The sequence below is a fragment of the Planococcus citri genome, chromosome 1, assembly GCF_950023065.1.
Source record: "Planococcus citri chromosome 1, ihPlaCitr1.1, whole genome shotgun sequence".
Classification (NCBI taxonomy): Eukaryota; Metazoa; Arthropoda; class Insecta; order Hemiptera; family Pseudococcidae; genus Planococcus; species Planococcus citri.
The window spans coordinates 7,307,525-7,331,215 of record NC_088677.1 but is presented as its reverse complement, the minus strand read 5'-3'; the positions used below and the strand labels follow the sequence as shown (position 1 = coordinate 7,331,215).

General features: G+C 37.6%; 2 protein-coding genes across 2 annotated transcripts in view; one reads left to right on the top strand and one right to left on the bottom strand.

Annotated features, from left to right (window-relative positions):
* Positions 1-23,691, bottom strand: part of LOC135846349 (glycerol-3-phosphate acyltransferase 4-like) — a 42,555-nt gene that overhangs the window by 13,975 nt on the left and 4,889 nt on the right. Inside the window, exons 3-4 of the mRNA XM_065365389.1 lie at positions 18,377-18,514; positions 17,890-18,261 (exon numbers count right to left, since the gene is read on the bottom strand). Of these exons, the coding sequence (XP_065221461.1) occupies positions 17,890-18,261; positions 18,377-18,514 (510 nt within the window). The remainder of the gene's footprint in view (positions 1-17,889; positions 18,262-18,376; positions 18,515-23,691) is intronic.
* The window catches only part of LOC135846356 (histone lysine acetyltransferase CREBBP-like), a 34,866-nt gene continuing 29,697 nt past the window's right edge, over positions 18,523-23,691 (top strand). Inside the window, exon 1 of the mRNA XM_065365401.1 lies at positions 18,523-18,847. The gene's annotated coding sequence lies outside the window, so the exon portion shown is untranslated. The remainder of the gene's footprint in view (positions 18,848-23,691) is intronic.

Below are 23,691 nucleotides of genomic sequence, written 5' to 3'. Positions count from 1 at the left end.
TACAAGATGTGATCATTGTCGTGATAATTTTAGCCATATCATATTAATTTGCATTTCCGTATTTGTTTCTTATGCTTTAAATATAAATGTATTTCGTACCGCTTGCTTTAATCAGCTATTCACACTTTCATTGCACAGCTTTACATTGTATACTTCGCCGAAAGTAAACAATGCATGTTTGTACACAGCTTAATCACACACACATGAACAAATGGATACTTTGTAGAAAGTAACCTAATGTTCAACACACGCCTCATAAAATTAACAACTCAAACGCTTGATGGTATTTTAATCAGATTCGATACTAATAACATTTTCGATCGATTATTTAGTACCTAAGAAGAATGAAAAGCTGATACATACGATGACGAAGGCTGAAATGAAAAACATATCAAACAACATAAATACAAATTCAGGTAACAACTCGAAGTGTATTTATAATACTAAACGATTCGGTAAAAAAGCGGACAGCATGAATACTTTATTCTAAATTAGTATCTACAGTGAATTTATAACATTCGGTTTTCGTTTCAAAATGGTTAGCAACAAGCTACGTGAGTTGAAAATTACTCTAATAAGAGTTGGTTTCGAACTTATAATTAGATTTTGAAAATTAGCATTACATCTACGATCAATTCACCGGCGAGTGAAATGATTCTAACGTGGAAGAGCTACTTAGATTAAACCGAACGTTGAAAACAAAATTTTCAGAATAAAACAAATATCATTTAAGTACCAACTACATACTTCAACGTAAGTAAATAGTAAGTACTGTACGATCTCTCAAAGTACAGATTGTCATGATGGTATTTATTTTTTTTGAAATCACCCAATAGTGAGAATTAATTTAGCGACGATGATTCTAACCAATACCTACAATCAATTTACCGGTGAGTAAAGTGATTTTAGCTAGGAAGAGCTACGTAGAAAGTACCGATGGTTTATTAGTTTAGAATTTCGAAAAAATAGCTAAAAAAGCTACGAAACTGAAACCGATTATACTAAGACCAAATAATAGTACTAAATCAACCTAGATTTATGAATAATTAGCAGTAATAATTTATTTAGAAATTATGATCGCTAATAACGTTCACGTATTTTCATACAGATTCCAGATCGTATACGAAGGGCGAGCAAATTTTATCGTAGTATAAAATACCGCCAGCGGTACAAATGGAATATAGCGACGTTGCCAGACGTAGCATTTAGAAGTAGAAAATACAGGTACAGTGACTAATTATGTAGTCGTTTAGAATTTCCAGCATCAGTGTTAAGTAATACAATGTTTATTTTTCTCGGTGAAACAACTACGAGTATGATGAAAATAAGCAGATTTTCACAACAGAAAGTAGCAGTTGAAAAGTAATCAGAAAAAATTGAATTCAAACTGGAATAAATCGACAACATAGCAAACTCTATTCAGAAAGTTGCTTTTGGAGCTAAACGTACAGGTAAAACTTAGTTAGCATACTGAGATTAATGTACAAATCCATATACCCTGTCTAAACACTACAACTCGAAATTCGAAGAGATAAAATTACAAAAACGCAATTTTCAAACGCAGACAAGTTCAAAATTCTTTCGAAATAATAGATTTTGAAACATTTTCATTTTCGAAAAGTACATATCAAGAAATGTAATACTATACACAGATAGTGATTCATTTCACCAACATATGCCCTCTTGTTTGCGAGAAATCGAAATTGAGAGTTGAAATTCGCTCATTTTGAGACGTTTTCGAAATGATAACAATACATTTTGAAAAATCCTAGATACGAATGGAAATAATGGAGAGTCCAAAATAACTAAATTTTGTTGACTCGAAATTAGTTCAAATCTCAAAATACAATTTTGAAAATTCCAAATCGCGAATAAAATAACCGAAATAACAGATTTTGGATATTTTTTCACGAAATTTTTGTAATACAGTAAAAGACTGTGATGCAAATTTCTTCGAACGAATACTTGGAAAAGACACAAATAAAAACCACAGGAGTAATTACATTTAATTGATGACAAACAATACGAAATAATGCAAAATTCGATTTGACAATAAAAATTACCAGCAAGCAAATTTCAACCATCGACTCCGATAAAAGATTGGAATTGATGAAGAAATCTGACGCAATAATGACAAAACAAAGCAGAAATGCGCATTTAGCAAAAGGCAGATGTTCGATTTCGGAGAAAAGAAAGCGACGTGACTTGTAGCGATATCAAAATGGCTGACAGGCCGTTAAAAAATTCGATCTAAATGCGACGTAGTTTTATCTTAACAAAAAAAACCGCCGAACTGCGCATTTAGGCGCACATTTTGACAAACCCGTTCCAGGAAATCGGCGCCGTCCGATATTTTCTGCTTAGAACATTCTAGAAGGTTATAGTCAAAACCTGCCGTTCGAGCGCATCGCTACCAACACAACGCCGAATTCAACCAATCACGTTCGCTGCCGCCGAGTAGCGAAGTGGGGGAAGGACTCGGCAGTTGAAAGCAACGACGAACCTGAGTCAACTATCGAAATCATTATTTCGTTTCACGTGCTATCGAGTACATGTCTTTGCTCTTGCTATATGTTTTGTTAATGCGTTTTTGAATCTTTGTATTCTTTTTTCGCGTAATATTTTTTGCGTTGCTATCGTAAGTAATTATTACTTATTCGAGTATATTATTTTTCGTTTTCTCGTTTCAAATTTTTGAATATTTGTCATCAACTCCTGTGGTAAGTACAAACTCGTACAATTATTATGCTTGCACTATACTAAGCAGTGTTAACGTAAAAGACAATAGGCCCACCATGCCGATTTGTTTTTGAATAATTATTCAATATTTATTTTTTCGCTAACTCGGTATTGCCTTACAACTTCGTCTAAACACCTCGTCGCATTTCTGTTCACAGTGATGGCAGAACCTACGCATCTCGCATGCGACAAATGCGGTTTGGTGGTTACGTCACCAAGCAAGCAGTATGTAGGCGATAAAAAGGTTCCCGAATCAATCTACATAACCAAGTGTCAGCATCTTTACCATAAGAGCTGCATCATGAAAGCGATCAAAAACTCCGAACTCCGAAATCCTGCCGGCGTGCAGTTGACTAGGTGTACACATATTGGATGCGAACGAGACGTGATGGAGGACATTTGCTATAAGGTAGAGGTTACTCGCATCCCGATCCCAACGCCTGAACCTACGAGAGCCGCAACCGGCGAGTTGCAAGCTCTACGTAAGGAAATTGCTAAGTTAAACACGGACAAAGAATTACAACAGGACTTGTCCGAAGACATGTACAAGAAAATGTCAGATTTCGAAGTACAATTAACTGATGCTAATAATATGATCGCGAGTTTAAAAGCTCAATTGGAAACTACTACGGCGAAATACGAGGCACTTCGTAAAGCCAAAATGTCATCGCTATTCCCGAGCTCCACAGCGATAGCCAGTCACTTGAACCAGCAATCTGCGACCAGCTCGAATGCGACGACGCCAGCTTCGCTGCCAGCGGTTACGGCCACCTTACCGACGAATACGACGCCGATTTCGACGACCACGGCAACTACCGCGGCGACAAACGAGCTCTGCCAGGGGTTTGTACCGTCACCGTTCCCGCCACCACCTCCGGTCAACAACGGTACACCAGAGGTCACGCCGAAAGCTCCGAAGCCGTCAAAAAACGCGGAAAGAGGTATCCCCGCGCCCACGCCGGTGGGCGCAGGGATACCTCAAACAAACGCCGCTACCGCAAGCAACCTTACGCAAGGCCTCCACCGCCCGCCGCCCGGTTTCCCGATCATAACAGGCGCCGCAGCGAACGCCGCGACGAACGCTACGACGAACGCAGCGACGGACACTACGACGAACGCTACGATAATCGACGGTACGACGAATACGAGCACCATCACGACGAACGCCGCTACGACAACCGCCCCACGGACACTCGCTCACGTCGAGGACGTGGCCGACGGGGCGCTTATTAGTTTCAAAATCCCGTTCGTGCAACCGGGTACAGCGCCGACTGTACCGGATGCAAGTTCCCACTCGCCGATTTCATCTTACTGGGATTTCCCGCAAAAGAAGGAAACAGACTACTGGGGAAGACCACTCGCTCAAAGTGGCGAGCAGTCGAACTCCAGCGCGCCTGATACCGCCAACACGCAGAATTCCGTTGATCCGAACGCGAATTTGAACGTACCGAATCAAGCCGAAAGCGCTCAACCAACGGCGAACCAGTCTCCGGCGGTTGTACCAAAGAAGAAAAAGCGGGCAAAACCGGGAAAACAGTCCAATACGAAAGCAAATCGAGACACCTTCGATTCACGATACCGGGAGGTAACGCACGAAGTGTTAGCGCCATTCTACCCAACGAATGCCTACCCGCAACACTTTTCGGTCTGCGGTTTGAAAATCGGCGAAGCAAAACCCGTTATGGCTCTGTTCGCGTACAAATATTGGATTGTAGGCGACATCCATGCTCATGGTATCATGCATGCGATTACGGAAGGCAAACCATATCATGACAACATAGATAAACGCATGTATAAGCGTGACATGAAAATTTCGGAATTAATTGAATTAATCGTCGAATTAAAACAAATTCCGAAAAATCTCATGATATCCATTGGAACATATGACATCTTCGCATTTACGCCACCGAATACCTTCGACCTACATTTCCGGAAACTCATCGAAGTTTTAGGAGATAAAAAAGTCGAACAGGTAATCATGCTGCCACCGAATGCGAGCGGCCGATTGCACAATAACACATTCCGGCAAATTACCCAAACCTTTACGTACAACTGGGGAAACGGAAAATTCCAATATATGGTAGCGGGCCATTTGCTCAATAATTTGAACCTCGAATTGGCATCTGTGGACGAGCTTGGACCGAAGTATACGAAAGCTACATACCAAAAAGTAGCAAACTGTATTGCAGCCGTATTTATTCCGGAACCAGTTATCGAAAAAAGCGATTCAACCGTCGAGTTGAATAACGCTAATAGCGCCGCATCATCACCTGCAACGCCCCCAACATCAAAAGCGAAGCTTGATACGAACGTCGATTCGCAACAAACTTCCGCACCAGTGATGCCGCAGTTCAATCTGCCAAAATCGTCGTTCCAGCAAAGCCCGAATGACATCGTAACCGACACCCTGTCACCATCCTACGTAAACCCGCAGTTGCAGCAGGCAACAGCGAATTACCTGGGAAATAAAGCAGTGGGTACGCCGCCATACCCCAAAGTGGGTACAGCGACACCTGGATGTCATCCGCTAGATCCGCGCAACCAAAAGGCGAAATCAACAACTTCAACGAAAGTTGAGATTTCACCATACAGTGGCTTGCACCTAACAAATGTAGGTTTTTCTGACGACGAACAGAAACCGCTTACCGATAAGGAGGTGATCGAACGCGCCAAAGTCCTCACTAAAATTCAAGCCGATGTAAAAGCTAGTAAAGCGAAAGAGCAGGAGCGACTAGCCGCCGATGCCAAATCGCGCGAATCGTTGAAGGAAAAGATGGAGTGGAAGAAGGAAGCCGATAATGCTAAAGCTGGCATCTCCTCGTCGAAGGAGAAACCAGCCCGCAACGTTTCTGAAAAATCCGGGATTTCGTCGGATGATTCAAATAACAAACTCAGCACGTCTAAAACTCCATCCCGCGCAGCCTCCAAAGCAAGAGAACGCTCTCGCTCAGAGCACAGATCGTCGAATAGATCAAAAGATCGCAAGGTAAAGTCGGGAGATGAGTCAAACGTACTCAACACCGACTTATTGCCCAACCCGACCAATAAAGAGGACAAATACATCGGTTATATGGTGAAAACGCCACCATCGGGCAAACCTCCCACCGAAGCAGAGAGACGAATGTACGAGATATTCGGCAATACCGATGGTGTACCTGAGCCTACTGACTCAACGACCTCTGCCTCTGCTTCGGAAAGCGACACGACAAAAGTCGTCAAGTCAAAACCGCGCAAATCACGCAGCTCGGTGAAAGTTAAGCTCTCGCCGCCGCAAACGCTACTTACCTATATTCCGAGACAGCAGCGCGCAAAGCAGCAGCGAGTAAACGCAGCGCTTAAGCGCAACTTAGTTCTCAAAAAGGTATTCGGTAAACAGTCGCAACCGAAGGTGCAAACTGAAGCTGAACATCCTGCGACGGAAGGAACAGTCAGCACTCAGCCAAAGGTACTCGTGCCGAAGCTTGATTTAACAGAACCAACGCCGCATGAGAAACCAGTTAAAACGGTCGACTTAACCGAGTCAGCGGAATCCGATAAACCTCTCAAAACTATCGATCTCACCAATACGGTAGATCCTTCCGCCGAGGAGGAACTACCTCGAGGAGCGCAGTCAATCGAACAGCGCATTCTAACAAAGGTTGATACAGCGGTACAGGATACGACTCTAACTCTACATTCCGTCGAGAATGATGAGTTTACTACCATCCGACAAGTAGTAACCACCGTAGTCACTACTGAAGCGATTGAAACTACCGAGCCGGCTCATCTCGTTGGTACTTATGATCTGACTAATGAGAGTCCTCGCAACGACGAAGAATCTCAACAGCCAGTATCACCACGCACCGAAGCAGCGCTCCTCGACGAAGGAGTACAGCAAACGGGTGTACCGGCAATTGAACCTTCAAACGACGATGAAGGTGAAGACGACGAGGAGGATGAAGAAGACGAAGATCTTTAAACCAACTCGCGTTTTCTTTGTAAATAGTTAATAATTTTTTATCATTATCATTTCTCGTTCTCTTATATTTGCCAAAACTCACTGTCGTAGTAGTAATAAGCTATACTGTATGATTTTTTTGATATCAGAATACAAGATTTTGAATCAATGTTCTTTTCATTTACTTTGTCGAAACTATTTTGATTACAGCAATGAATATTCAAGAACGCTGGTGTGCCTTCAATGATATTTATTATATACTACGCTTTGTTGACAGATTAGTGCACGCATTCACAGTAACGTATGCCTTATCTGAAAAAACTAGATACATGAGTATTAAACGTCATAATCAAGATGACTGTTTCTATGTATCTACAACAACACGCTCAATGAGTATTAAACGTCATAATCAAGATGACTGTTTCTATGTATCTACAACAACACGCTCAATCGAACTCGATAAAGAATATTTCATTTTATGGTTCGCACTGCTGTTACTCTACGCAGACTTAATTTGGCAAATTTACAACATTGAAAGCTCACAATCGTCGAATTGTTGAAACTTTCAATACATCAACTTTCGAACTTCTCTAACAGGAGTTGATCGAAAAATAGAATTATATCCCAATCGTCGAATTGGTGGTCTTTTCTCTATGTTACAAACTCGTCGTAGTTTGTTGAGTTTTTTACTGCCAATTCTAATACTGTATATTTTTTCAACAGTATCGAAAAAATGGTTTGCGTATCGAAAATGCCAGTAGGGCATTCGTTCCGAAAGCCGTCGTTGGACGTGTTACACGAGCCAGTCCGAGGCAACGAAGTTCCAGTCCGACCATGGCCAATTATTCCACCGTGGCACCCAGAGTTGAGACGTTTACTCGCACCGAACGATGACACCGTCGAGCGTCGTCAAAGGTTCCAGCCGAATATTCTCACTCGCCGGCCGCCAACTCCGGAAGTAACCGACATTATCACGGTAATGCCAAGCGGCGAAGAGCGGCGATATTATGAGATCACCCGCAATGCCAACGACGAGCCGCAACTTCAACCAATCCAGGGACCGGCAAATTCTACCGATCAGCGACAAATCACCTGGACTCAGGTTCATCGGCGATCAACGGTACGTCCCCTCAACCGCTATGATTCCATCGTCGATGAGATACTCCAGTCGCGGTATGAGCCCGAGCCGAACACGGAATTCAATCGTCTACCGCTCAACGAAGCGCCGACGGCACATCCGTTCACGATCCTATTGGAACGAGTCACCGCGCCGCTTACTTACGTCGATGACATTCGAATTGCACCGCAATGACCAGTTTCTTCGATACTACCATTGTAAATTTTTCTATGTAAATAATTTTTTTTTTTTTGTATTTTTGTATTTTCTTTGTCAAACCTGCCTGCGTGCAGATATTTCAAAGTTTTTTCTTATTACTCTCATCATGGCTGTTTTATTATATCATGTTAGAATTACTTTTCTTTTGTTTTTGAGTAACATACCGGCGTGTATGAATTCGCTAATTGTTTTCCTTTGTATTCACTTTTAGAAGATTTCAAACGTGATTGTCGTATCACCGTGATGATATTCTGTTCCTTTTGTTAGTATTAATGATTTTGTTATTTTTTGTACATATTTTTGTTCAGTTCCTTTTATTCCTTTTATTGTTTTTTGTAATTTGACCCAGTGATGTGTTTTGTCACTTTAAAATTATGTTCTAGTATTAATTTTGTTAATTTTTGAGTATTTGTACATAGTTCCTACTGTTCGTTACTACCTCGTCGAAGGTAGAAGCGACCTCATTAGTAATAGTATTATTTGTTTGATTGTTTGCACTTTCGAAGAGTTTTTTACTTTATATTTTCTCTTTTCTATTATGCAAACCCTTAATGCAATATCGCCGTATATTGCAATTCGTTAAGCGTGATGACAACTCGTTGAAGTTATCTCACGTCAGCACCAATCGCCGAATTGGTACTACATACCCGTGCAAACTCGAAGAATTGATTTGCTAGAATCGATTGTCACGCAGTCTGATATTTTACCACCTCAGGATAAGATGGCGCATGAATCGACAAACAGGTTGATACTGTAAGCCGCAAAGTCTCTTTGAACGATATATGCAACACAACAGGTGTAGCAAGTTTAAAGAGCACTCTTTTTGTCCTGGTTGACATAGGATGCGTCATCGAACGCAACCATTTATTTATTTATTTATTGGACCGCAGCCCTCAACAAGCAACAACGGGTCAGTTGAATGCGCATTATCCGACATTCAGGTTGGAAATGTAAGTCGCTCGCTCTCACAAGAACATTAAAATAAGAGGTACTCTGCCAAGGCACGAATCGGATACGCGATACCTATCGAGCCTCTCTCTTTCTAGAGTCTTAGATTGAGGCGAGCTCACGCTATCCGAACGTGACCTAAAATGAAGAATTATCACGCTTCCCGTCCAACCGAGACGGCGCGAGTTCCACTGGACAGAGTTCCGATGGCTCCGTGAATAATTCCAATTTCGTACGTAACGCAAGAACGTTACAAATGTTCAGAGAGCTAAATGAATTACCGTGATGGTATTCGGGATTACCGCGGTGTAGTCCCTTTAAAAGATAAACTGACTTTCCTCTCAAATAAAACGATCAGTTGCAAAGCGCCTTCTCCGACATTCAGGTTGGAGATGTAAGCCGCAAGTCTCCTAGAAGAACATTAATTTAATAGGTACTCTGCCCTGGTATCGCAGGATATAAAGAAGCGACGGATTCGCGTTGTTTTCCTCGTGTTTTGTTGATACCTAAAACGACAACAGGTGCTCTGCCTGGGTAATACCGAAGTGGCTGTTAAAATCCTGCACGATTTTTTCGGAAACTTTGGGCCATTACCAAAAAGACAACAGGTACTCTGCCTGGGTAAACACCCACTATTTTTTCAACGCTGGGTGTTATTACCAAAAAATGACAGATAGTATCTCCACGAGGTGATACAATGTTCAGGGAGCACAATTACCGCGATGGTAATTAGAACTACCGCGGTGTAGTTCTCACACGATAAACTGATCGAGTCTTTCGAGCCATAGGAAAACGATCGTCGAATCGTATCTGAAAGCTCATTTCGGCCTTGTCACCTTGCTTGTAATGACAACCAGTTGAAGTAGGCGCTTTAATCGACTCTTAGGTCAGATTTTGTAAGCCGCTCGTAACACCTCCACTAGGAGCATATTAATAATTGGTACTCTGCCACGGTACGTCTACGCGCCAAGATGTTGAGAACTTGGGACAAGTCACCATCAAATCGCGAGATCTTGAGGAGACTTGTGCTCAAAGACTTCTTCACCTTTGGGCTGTGTAGATGATATTACCGAAAATAGACCGTAACACACTAGGTGTTATATTGGTATGCTCGGAGAGTTTATTTTTACCGTATTGGTATATGCAACTACCGTCGAGTAGATGCAAGGTATTATTCAAACTGGCTCACAATTACAGCAAGTTCAAAATTGGTAAATTAGTGGTCAAGGTTTACGAACCCTTTACACCCTGAAAAAAGGACATGCTATTAATTGGTACTCTGCCATGGAGGCATACCATGCAGACAACCTTGCGCAATGCAGCTTGTTCGAGAGCACGGTATTGCCATCTCCATTACCAATGGAAAGAACCGCCTGCTAGGGCGATTGTTACCTTGATCATTGGCGATGTGAGCCAAAAATGAACTGTAACACATAAGGTGTTATATACGCATGTTCAAATCAGGAAGACCGCTGATCAGCACTCTTGGTCGTCGAACCAATTGAAACCCATCCAAAGGACATGCACTATTTCGGTTCTCTGCCTCGGTGTTTCCCACCTTGATCTGGAGTCGGTCAGGTTCCCGGCCAGACGACTCACAAGTGGTGAAATCACCGAAAAAGATGGTGCTCTGCCTCGGTACCCACCTACCTAGTCAGCAAGCGGATACTTGTAACGTTACTCGAAGAAACAGACTCGGACAGTAACAGTTTACGGTTTCGCAGAAGACGAAGTAGTGAAGTTACCGAAAATGACCACGCGCCCATTCGCTGGAAAATAAATCGTTGTATTTGTCCCAGCGACTTGGCGATTGGAATCGAAAAGTAACATAGAAGATGTTGCAAGTATGTCCGAATGGGATGCTGACAACTAGGGAATTGAGAGGAACTTGGTAGCATGGTTTACGAACCATTTTTAAGAGCCGCATAAGAACATATTAATAATTGGTACTCTGCCACGGTACGCACCCCGTATCTGGAAGAAATCAGGCATGGTCCTGGAGGATTCCGCGGGTGATGACGTTACCGAAAAGGACAGGTACGCTGCCTGATAATGCCATGACTTGCACGGAACCGGTTACGGGTTCCAGCATGAGATGTAGCGATGACTACCTTTCTGCAAGTCATGACACACACGAAACCGATGACACAGCTTCAATTAAAGAAGCCAGTTTCTTTTCGTAGTTGGTGTTGTTCGAGCTTTCGTGTTATCAAAAATGCCAATTTTAACACAATTAAAGTGTTATAATATGTTCAGACGGACAACGCTGCAAGAAGGATATACTATAATAACAGGTTTCCCAGCCTGCAAATCCTCTGCGAGAATTGCAGAAATCGCTGTGTCATTATTTTGCATATCGATAATCGCGATCCGGCAGGCACGTGCCATTTTTCGCATTATCAACCTCAAAAAATGACAGATTTCTTGCAGACGTCGCAGCGAGCGATTTCGAAAAATGGACGTAACATACAAGATGTTACATATATATATATCCAATGCAGCGAGGCTACCAAGCACAAAATTTGAAATTTGAATACCATTCTTTGATTATTACGCGGTACCACCTATACATGAACCTGTTGCTGGGCCTTGATGGTCGATTAATTTATTTTCTCTTGTCTAAGTTATTCTTTACCGTATGCCTCTGCCATTCTCATCGTAGAAACGCAGGGGGGCAGGGGGACAGCTCCGCTGCCACGTACATGCATAGTATATCATGTTTTTATCCGTGCTTTTCTCCGCTGGTTACGCCATCGAGCAAACCTCAGAGGGGCATATGTGATATACTACTATGCCGTACGTGGTATGTATAGGGCTCGCCCACATGGTAACACTGCGTTGCACTAAGGCAACACTGCGTTGTATTCTCGTCAGCTAGCCATACGAGCCAAGCGACGAGAGTACAGAACGCCAGTAATGTATCCGAGTGCACGCGGGTATGTTATTCACGGTTAATGGGTTAATGCAGTCATTTAATTATAAGTTTTTACTCTCGAGTGTTAAGTGTTATATTTAGTGCTTTAGTTTTAGTTAGTTGTTAGTGAAACCAATGAATAGACGAGAAGGAGTGATGATCTACTCGTCGCCACTCTGGGTAAGTACTTGCACATATCAGTGTGAATAAGTTAGATCTCCTTGCCAGAGGAGATCACTTATCCAAACCTACACCACAGTGTGTAACACCAACGTGTGTATATTTAGTTTAAGAAAGTGTCTTGTTAACGTACATAAATACATAGAATATGTGATTATGTAAAACTTGTAACGTGTTGTTAATATTGCACACATTAAATATTATTCTCGTGTATAACTTGTTATTATTTATGGTGTGTATGATCATATGTTAAGAGTGTAAAAGCAACCATTTCCTACTCACGCCCTAGCCGAGCATGTGAGGTATTCCGGTGAGTATTTAGTAGAAATACTCTAAGGGATATTTCTTGGAAACAACACAATAGCAACCACAATCGATAAGTACATCTACCTATCACTGCTTTAAGTCATTTTACCCTCTTACACATGATTTTTGGGATTTTTGAAAAAGTGTGACGCGGTTTATTAAAATATGTTGAAATTTTGCGAGCAATTCGATAATTCAACAGAAAGTTTCTTTGAGCATTTTGCAGAATTTTGAGCCCAAAATTGGAAGGAAAATTTAGAGCATGAATTTGGCCATGATTTTCGGAGATTTTAAAATTATTGAAGAAAATTTAAAATTACCATCAAACGTTTTTTGAGTTTTTTTGAAGAATTTCAAGCTCAAACGTTAGTTTTGAGTTTCAAATTTTTTGAGAAAGTCTCATTCGACCTGTCGAAATGAGTTATATTTTGAGGAGAACATCTAAATTATCGAAAATTTTTGATAATTTAGAAAACTAACAAGAATGTTTTTTGAGTATTTTTTGTTGAAAAATTTTAAGCCCAAAATTGGGAGATGATTTTTTTTTTTGATTTTTGAAAAAGTCCGATGGAACGTATTTAAATGGGTCATAATTTTGCAAGAAATCAAAATACCTCGTCAAAAAAATTTTCTGGGCATTTTGTAGAATTTTTCTCGGGTTTTTGGGTATTTTTGAATACGATGTCATGCAGCTTTTATTAAAATGAATTAAAATTTAAATCAAAAATTTCTTTCAAATTAAAGCTTCTTTGAGCAGTTGCCCTATTGTAGAATTTTGAGCACAATTTAATCATGATTTTCAAAATTTTTGTATAAAATTAAAAATGACTATCAATCTTTTTTTGAACAATTTTGATGAATTTCGAGCTGAAACGTGAGTCCTGAGTTTCGTTTTTTTTTGAAAAAGTACCATTAATTCAGTCTATCAAAATGATGAGTTACCTATATTTTAAGAAAAAAATCAAAAATATCAAATTTTTTTTATATTTTTGAAAAACTTTTGATCTGTAAAATAGCTTAGATCACACTTTATTGACGAGAATGTTTTTTGAGCATTTGTCGAAGAATTTTAAGTCAAAAATGGGGTAATGATTTTTTTGGATTTTTGAAAAAATTCAATGAGACGTACTATTAAGTAAAATAGGCTGAAATTTCGCGAGAAATTCGAACACCTCGTCAAATGTCAAAAAAATTATTTTAGTCATTTTGTAGAATTTTTCTGAGGATTTTCGATATTTTTGAAAATTGTGTTATGCGACGAATCAAAATGGATCAAAATTTCAACAGAAATTCAAAAATTTCATTCAAAGCTTTTTTGAGCATAAATGTGATCATGACGATTTTCGGGGTTTTTAAAATTTCAGCTGAAAATTAAAAGTTACCATCAAACTTTTTTTTGAGCAGTTGAAATTTTGAGCTCAAACGTGAGTCAATTGAGTTTCTGAGTTTCGGATTTTTTGAAAAAGTGTCATTCAACTTCTCAAAATAAGTTGGGAAAAAAATCAAAAATATCAAATTTTTTTTGAGAATTTTTGAAAAAAACTCAGATTTTTAAAATTGCTTAGATTACAAAATATTTCAACGAGAATGTTTTTTGGGCATTTTTTCGAAGAATTTTAAGCCCAAAATTGGGTAATGATTTTTTTGATTTTTGAAAAAGTCTGCTAAAACGTATTAAAATGGGTTAAACTTTCTCAAGAAATCCAAGTATGTCAGTCAAAATTTTTTTTGAGCATTTTGAAGAGTTTTAAGCTCAAAATTGAGTCAGGATTTTCGATATTTGTGTAAAAAGTGTCATGGGACTTATCAAAATGGACCAAAAAGTTTGAAAACGCATCAAAAAACTTCTATCAACGCTTTTTTGAGTATTTCGAAGAATTTTAAGCCCAAAATTGCGTCATTATAGAACTCGTTCTGTGTTATTTTCATGTAAGTGACTTTTTGTTACATTTACAGCTTTTTGATTGCTAAAATTAATTTTTTTTCTATGGATTGAATTTGCCAAAAATTGCAAAAAACCTCATATTTTATCTAAATTGCCAGAAATTCTTGTTTCCTGACAAAAAGTGATAAGAGAATTTTTTCGCTTTTTTGCCAGCTATTGCCAAAAAGCTAAAATTGTCACAAAGTCTTGTTTTTTGCCAGAAATTGGCGCAACTTCTCGGTATTTAGCAATAATTTCTAAAAAAATCCCATTTTTCCTCAAAAGTTGCCCAAAAGTCTTAGGTTTTTTATTGCTGAAAAGTTGTTTTTTTTTCAAAAAATACACGAAAGGCTTGCTTTTTTACCCAAAATTGCCGAAATCGACCACTTTACGTTTCATCTAAAATTGTTAAAATCCTGCTTTTTGCCAAAAATTCAGAAAAATTTGGCAAAAAAAATGTCTATGAAGTTGAATTTTTTTCTGTACTTGAATCGTTCAAAAACTATAGTCCGGCATATGACAATAGGAGTAATTGCACCGCCCCCCGCCGATCCTCCGGGACAACTTTTTTCTTAAAGGGGACATCCTAAGGAACATTTTAAAGCAAACTTGCCAAAAAAAAAGTTGGCCTTACTTACAAAATGGCGGCCATTTTGATTGACAGGTCAGCCGAATTTGCAGATTTTGCGTTTCAACACAGGACTTGCACGAACATTTTCAAACTTTACAAAGGTAGATCGAAAGATCATGCAAAAATTTATCACCTGTCGAAATTTCAAGTGCTAAAGTGCGTTTTCCGATTTTTGGTGAATTTTTGAAAATCCAATTTTGGCCCAAAATGAGGGAAAAAATCAATATGTTATCAAATTGACTAAGAAAGCTGAAATTTGGGATATACCCTATTTTCGACATGCCAAATCGATTGGAAACGGTTTCAACCCGTTTTGAGCAGTTCTGGAGCCTCCAGCAGATTTTTGAAACTCGAAATTCTCACAAAATTCCATCAAATTGGAGTTGTAAAGCTAAAATTTATTCTAAAAACTAATTTCAATACGCTACGAAGTACTGCAGGTGAATATCAAGTCGTTTTGAAGCTTCCAGCGACTTTTTGAAAATTCCTGATACCTCCAGCAGATTTTTGAAACTTTAAATTTTCACAGAATTTCATCAAATGGAGATGGAAAGCTGAAATTTACTCTACACTCCAATTTTAACACCCTCTGAAAACGACTTCTGGTGGATTTCAAGTCATTTTAGAGCCTCCAACGACTTTTTTGAAAATTACTGGAGCCTCCAGTACATTTTTGAAACTTGAAATTTCCTCAAAATTTCATCAAAGCAAGATGGAGAGTTGAAATTAATTCTGCAAACTAAATTCAATACGCTACGAAGTTGACTGCTGGTGAATTTCAAGTCGTTTTGGAGCCTCCAGCAACTTTTTGAAAGGTTGTATGATGTTTTTTTGGAAAATTGAAATTTCTTAAAAGTAGCTGGAAGCTTCAAAATCATTTGAAACCACCATGTAGTCTGCAAAGTAAATTCCAGCTTGCCAACTCCATTTGATAAATTATTGTTGGGGAAATTTCAAGTTTCGAAAATGTACTAGAGGCTCCAGTAATTTTCAAAAAAGTCACTGGAGGCTCTATAATGACTTGAACCCACCTGAAATCGTCTTCAGAGGGTGTTAAAATTGGAGTGTAAAATAAATTTCAGCTTTCCATCTCCATTTGATGAAATTTTGTGAAAATTTAGAGTTTCAAAAATCTGCTGGAGGCTCCAGTAATTTTCAAAAAAAGTCGTGGTGGCCCTAAAATTACTTGAACCCACCTGAAGTCGTCTTCAGAGGGTGTTGAAATTTGAGTGTAGAGTAAATTTCAGCTTTCCATCTCCATTTGATGAAATTTTGTGAAAATTTAAAGTTTCAAAAATCTGCTGGAGGCATCAGGAATTTTCATAAAGTCGCTGGAGGCTTCAAAACGACTTGAAATTCACCTGCAGTACTTCGTAGCGTATTGAAATTAGTTATTAGAATAAATTTTAGCTTTACAACTCCAATTTGATGGAATTTTGTGAGAATTTCGAGTTTCAAAAATCTGCTGGAAGCTCCAGAACTGCTCAAAACGGGTTGAAACCGTTTCCAATCGATTTGGCATGTCGAAAATAGGGTATATTCCAAATTTCAGCTTTCTTAGTCAATTTGATAAAATTTTGATTTTTTCCCTCATTTTGGGCCAAAATTGGATTTTCAAAAATTCACCAAAAATCGGAAAACGCACTTTAGCACTTGAAATTTTGACAGGTGATAAATTTTTGCATGATCTTTCGATCTACCTTTGTAAAGTTTGAAAAAGTTCGTGCAAGTCCTGTGTTGAAACGCAAAATCTGCGAATTCGGCTGACCTGTCAATCAAAATGGCCGCCATTTTGTAAGTAAGGCCAACTTTTTTTTGGCAAGTTTGCTTTAAAATGTTCCTTAGGATGTCCCCTTTAAGAAAAAAGTTGTCCCGGAGGATCGGCGGGGGGGGGGGGTGCAATTACTCCTATTGTCATATGCCGGACTACTAGATGTTTTAACAAAAATCAGTTGCGAAAAAAAAATTGTTGACAGAGATGGTCAAAAAGTCTTGCTTTATGTCATAAATTGACAGAAATTCCCTTGATTTTTGACAAATTTACAAGATAATTTCATTTCCCTCCCAAAAAAATACCCAAAAGTCACATTTTTTTTTACCAAAACAAAAAGTTGCAACGGTCTTGCTTTTTGACTAAAATTCAGAAAAAAATCATTTTTTTTGCCAACAATTTCCAAAAAGTGCTGCTTTTTGCTGAAATTGTAAAAGTCTTGCTTTTCGACAAAAATTCACCTCATTTTCATAGCAAAATTGTCTAAAAGTCTCTTTTTTCTCCAGTATTACCTGCAAGACTCCTCTTTTTGCTAGACATTTTTTTTCCTCAAAACTAAATTTTTTGTGACTAATTCTCAAAAAATTCTGTTTTTTAGCTAAAATTGTCAGTCTTACTTTTTGTCAAAAATTTACAAAAATTCAGGTGTTTCTTACAACTTGGCCAAATATTTGACTTTGTAGCAAAATGGATGAAAATTGTTGTTTTTTTTGCAAGAAATTCCAAAAGGTTTCATTTTTGTTTTTTTCCCAAAACTGCCAAAAGACTCGTTTTTTGCCACAAAAATTAGAGGAAAAAGTATCATTTTTTTGCCTACAATTAAAAACTAGCCAAAAACTTCTACTTTTTGCTAAAATTCTAAAACTCATCCTTTTTGCCAAAAATTGTCAAAACTGGCTTTTATTATTTTTTGATTTTTTTAACGTTTTGGTTTCTTTTCATTTTTTTTTCTTGGTAATTTTTTTCAAACTTTTTTGGTTACTTTGGTTTTTTTTTATGAAAAAATCAAGGATGAGCCTTGTGATGGAAATTTTTGAGTTTCTGCCGAAATTTTAACCCATTTTGACAGGTCTGGTTGCATGGTCACTTTTTCAAAACCCCCGAAAATCATGACTCAAGTTTTAGTCTAAAAATTCGTCAAACCTGCTCGAAAAAAAATGTTGATCGAAATTTCCCATTTTCCTCTTCAACACCAACACTTACCAATGAATAACAGTGATCAGTATTCAGCATCAGTACATCGAACGGCGTCGTATGATTGGATACAGCGATACCGCCGGTGGGTCGATTCTCCCTATTGTGGAAAGTCAAAAAGCACCCCAGCCATCTGGCCATAACATGGAAACACATTATGTTGACTCGTTTGTATAGTAATTTTTTGAATCTCGATTCAGGTACATATCCGACGACAGCCATTCCAGCAATCAGCAGTCCTATCGAGGTGAAACAGTTGACGAATCGTACTGGGAATAAAATCGAGTATCTGATGACGGCACCGATGAACCACATCACAGCGATTTTCCAATCGTTATAGATACACAGACGTGGGTTTTTTCGAGTAAGTAGATTCCATGTCTGTAATATATGTACGTATACAATGATAATATTCGAGTTAAATACGACGTATTTAAAGTAGATGTTTTTAACGAATGATGTTTCATTAATCATTTTGGATGATTTAGTTACGTACACGTAGTTCTTCGGCTTCGAATCGTGATGTAATTTGATCCTCGACGATGGCTTCGATACCCGCTTTGATGTATGGAATAGCGTCGGATAAATCGTAAGTACTGTTTGGGCATTCTGTGAAACGAATTTCTTGATCATCCTGTAAAATTAATTTGGGAATTATTTGCTTGGTTTAGGTTAACCTCGTCACATGTGTGATAAGATAATTCAATCGTCGTGGTAGGAGGCAGTTGTTGGTTGTGGTTGAAGAGGCGACGAAATGTTTTAGCCACTGTAAACCCTTTCCGCGTGTCTAATAGATAATGTTGCTGGCAGAGTTTCAACGATACATCTGGTGCTTTTAAAATGGAATATTCGTAGTGAGCAGAGCAGCACCACACACATATGTTGGGCATGAAGTCGTTCGAACTGTTCCTCGACTAGAATGGATTATTTTACGAAGCCTGAATTCGAACTGGAGATAGATGATGTGGTAAGTGATTCTCGTTTTTGAAATTGTAAACCAAAATATTTCAATTTGTAATGTTTTGTTTTGTTTTTTTTTTATGATTTTTTTATTCTACATTGAAAAATGTTTTGCTCACGTTTTGTAACTTTTTGTGTTACCTTTTCAAACTTTTTGGTTTTTGTTTTGCTTTTTTGTTTTTTTGTTTTTTTTTTGGAAAAAATCTAGTGGTTATTTTTTTTTTTAGTAAAAATTGCAAAAATTGTTATTTCAAAAAGTTTTCAATTAGACTCACTTTTTTGCTGAAAATTGCTAAAAAATTTGACTTCACTTTCGCTAAAATTGGAAAAAAAATTTCATTTTTGGCCAAAAACAGCCAAAAATTTCGCTTTTAGTCAAAATTGGCAAATAGTCTGGGATTTTGATAAAAACAGCCTAAATTTCTCGCTTTACTTGGCAAAAAATATCACAACATCATTTCATTTAGAAATTGTCCAATAGTTTAATTTTTTTGCTAAAATTGCCAAAGTCTCGCTTTTTTAGGCGTAGATTTTCAATATAATTAATTTTTTTTATTAAAAAATGCCAAAAGGTCCCATTTTTTAAAATGCTGACCGAAATTTTTGATTTTTTTGTCATAACAGGGTGTCTATCAATCTTGCCTATCCTGGTTTTGTTCTGTTTTTAATCAAATATTTATCCCCTTGCTTTTTTTTTCAATTAGAATTTACATTTTCAATTTATTTCTAATGATTCGTGGAATTTTGAAAAATGACTGATGGAAAAATGTTGTGTAAAAATAGTGCTCTTTTTTTGAAAAAAAAAAAGTTTGAAAAGTTCGACATTCCAAATGAAAATTTGCATTTTTTTTTTTTTTTTTTTTTGAATACTTGATTACGTTAAAAAAAGTAGATATCATAATTTCATCACAAACACTAAAAACAATTTGGAAATTTTTTAAAACGAAAAACATATTTTCAACTGTTGGCTCTGCCTCACCCCCCCCCCCCCCCAAAGGTATAAAATCCTATAATACCGAAAAAGTGAACATTTAGGTGTAAAATTTTGACCCCTTTTCCTTCTTCTCCAAGAAAAAAAGTCGCGAGTTGTTTGCAAAGTGCTTCTCTCGTAAAAAATTGAAATAGTTGAGATATTTTTGAAACCTTCCCCCCTCTAAAAATAATCTTACATTGTTCAAAGACATTAAAAAACGAAAAATGGCGTGTAAATTGTTGAACCTCACATTACCAAAAAGTTTCGCTTTTTCAGGAGGGTTGCCAAAATTGTTGAAATTGCCAGAAATGTCGTTTCTTGCCAAAAATTGCTGAAAATTTTCATTTCTTGAAAAAAAATTCCCAAAAAACTTTCTTTTTTTAAAAATTGCCAAAAAATAATGCTTTATCAACAGAAATGACCGAAAAGTTTAATTTTAGTCCGGCATATGACAATAGGAGTAATTGCACCCCCCCCCCGCCGATCCTCCGGGACAACTTTTTTCTTAAAGGGGACGTCCTAAGGAACATTTTAAAGCAAACTTGCCAAAAAAAAAGTTGGCCTTACTTATAAAATGGCGGCCATTTTGATTGACAGGTCAGCCGAAATCGCAGATTTTGCGTTTTAACATATGACTTGCACGAACTTTTTCAAACTTTACAAAGGTAGATCGAAAGATCATGCAAAAATTTATCACCTGTCAAAATTTCAAGAGCTAAAGTGCGTTTTTCGATTTTTGGTGAATTTTTGAAAATCCAATTTAGGCCAAAAATGAGGGAAAAAATCAAAATTTTACCAAATTGACCAAGAAAGCTGAAATTTGGAATATACCCTATTTTCGACATGCCAAATCGATTGGAAGCGGTTTCAACCAGTTTTGAGCAGTTCTGGAGCCTCCAGCAGAATTTTGAAACTCGAAATTCCCCCAAAATTCTATCAAATTGGAGTTGTAAAGCTAAAATTTTTTCTAAAAACTAATTTCAATACGCTACGAAGTACTGTAAGTGAATTTTAAGTCGTTTTGGAGCCTCCAGCGACTTTTTAAAAATTCCTGAAGCCTCCAGCAGATTTTTGAAATTTTAAATTTTCACAAAATTCCATCAAATGGAGATGGGAACCTGAAATTTACTCTACACTCTAATTTTAACACCCTCTGAAAACGACTTCAGACGGGTTCAAGTCATTTTAAGGCCTCCAGCGACTTTTTTGAAAATTACTGGAGCCTCCAGTAGATTTTTGAAACTTTAAATTTTCCCAAAATATCATCAAACTAAGATGGAGAGTCGAAATTCATTCTGCAAACTAATTTCAATACGCAACGAAGTTGACTGCTGGTGAATTTCAAGTCGTTTTGGAGCCTCCAGCAACTTTTTGAAAAGTTGTATAACGTTTTTTTGGAAAAATGAAATTTCCTAAAAGTAGCCGGAAGCTTCAAAACCATTTGAAACCACCATGTAGTCTGCGAAGTGAATTTCAGCTTGCCAACTCCATTTGATAAATTAATGTTGGGGAAATTTCAAGTTTCAAAAATCTACTGGAGGCTCCAGTAATTTTCAAAAAAGTCGTTGTAGGCCCTAAAATGACTTGAACCCACCTGAGGTCGTCTTCAGAGGGTGTTAAAATTGGAGTGCATAGTTGATTTCAGCTTTCCACCTCCATTTTGATGAAATTTTGTAAAAATTTAAAGTTTCAAAAATCTGCTGGAGGTTTCAGGAATTTTCAAAAAGTCGCTGGAGGCTCCAAAACGACTTAAAATTCACTTACAGTACTTCGTAGCGTATTGAAATTAGTTTTTAGAATAAATTTTAGCTTTACAACTCCAATTTGATAGAATTTTGGGGGAATTTCGAGTTTCAAAACTCTGCTGGAGGCTCCAGAACTGCTCAAAACTGGTTGAAACCGCTTCCAATCGATTTGGCATGTCGAAAATAGGGTATATTCCAAATTTCAGCTTTCTTGGTCAATTTGGTAAAATTTTGATTTTTTCCCTCATTTTTGGCCTAAATTCGATTTTCAAAAATTCGCCAAAAATCGAAAAACGCACTTTAGCTCTTGAAATTTTGACAGGTGATAAATTTTTGCATGATCTTTCGATCTACCTCTGTAAAGTTTGAAAAAGTTCGTGCATGTCATATGTTAAAACGCAAAATCTGCGATTTCGGCTGACCTGTCAATCAAAATAGCCGCCATTTTGTAAGTAAGGCCAACTTTTTTTTGGCAAGTTTGCTTTAAAATGTTCCTTAGGACGTCCCCTTTGAGAAAAAAGTTGTCCCGGAGGATCGGCGGTGGGGTGCAATTATTCCTATTGTCATATGCCGGACTATTTCATACGAAAAATTGCCAAAAATTGATGCTTTTTTCTCAAAATATTCTAAAAAGTTTCACTTTTTTTTTTGCAAAAATTGACTTTCAAAGTTTTGCTTTTTGAATAAAGTTGCCAACAATTTTCAATTTTTACTGAAAAATATTCAAAGGTCTTTGTTTTTTTTTTTGCTAAAAATTGTTAAAAATTTCGACCTCTCTTCCGTTTAAAATTGGCAAAAGTTTTATTTTCGGCCAAAAATAGCAAAATGGCTCGCCTTTGTTCAAGATTGCCAAATAGTCTAAAATTTTTTTTTAAACAAAAACCGAACTGTTTAAAGTTTGAATTTCAAAAAGTCGTTTTATTTGAAAATTGCCTGAAAGTCTCGCTTTTTCCTAAAAATTGCCAAAATACTTTAGTTGTGTCTTCTGCTAAAACTGTCACAGTGTTGCTAATTGCCGAAAACTCTTTTGTTTTTTTTGGGGGGGGGGGGGGGGTGAGGCAAAACTTGTAAAAATGTTTCCACTTTTATCTCAGAGGATGCAAAAAAAGCATCCTCTTTTTTTTCAAAAAATCGCGAAAAGATCAATTTTGGCTTTGCCTGAAATTGTTGTAAATTTTCACAATTTTGTCAATAATTTTCAATAAGCTTCGTTTTTGACTAAAAATTGCCAAAAGGCCCATTTTGTCGAAAAATGCTCCAAATGTTGAATTTTTTGCCAAAAAATTTCGAAAAGTTTCATTTTTATTCCAGAAATTAGCCAAAAGTCGTGTTTTTTTTTACCAAAAGTTGCCAGAAACCTCTGCTTGTTGCTGATGATTTTTGTTTGTCGAAATGTTATGTTATTTGCTAGAATTGCCAAAGTCTTGTTTTTGATGACCAAAAATAATTACCACAAGTTTTCACTTTTTTTAAACCAAAAATTACTAATACGGAAATGGAAGAAGTAGGGGTATATGGATTTTCGAAAATCTCAGTTTTTACCATGAATTCTGGAGTAATTTTTTAACACGAACGAAAAAGATTCTTCGATAAAATTGGCCATCTCTAAAATTAAAGAGGCTACGAGCAAATTAATTTTCAAGGATACCCCCAAAATTTCTGTGAACTACTGTTTCTGTCTCCTTGAATTTCAAAGTTGGATAATTTCACGAAATGACATTTCTTGGTCTTTTTGAAAAGTTACACAGAGGAGTTTACATTTAATTTTTGAAAATTTTGAAACACTTGGGAAAAAATTTTGCTTGTAGCGTTTTCAGGTTTAGAGATAGGCAATTTTGCCAGAGAACCTTTAATATTCGTCTCAAAAAATTATTCCAGAATCCATGGTCAAATTTGAATTGGATTTTCGATCGAAAATCCATATACCCTTGCCCCTTCGATTTCCAGATTACTTGATCGCAGAAAAACTAAATAATTATGTTATCACTTTATCAGCTAGTCAGCCACAAAATTTTTCTCGTTCATGCACACATGTAGGCGAAGTTTTGTTCTTATCGGCGGTTATCACTTCTGTGGTTTCCGTTTCCCGGTTTCCCACGTCAGAGGATCGACGTTGAGGGCAGGGGGAGGGGT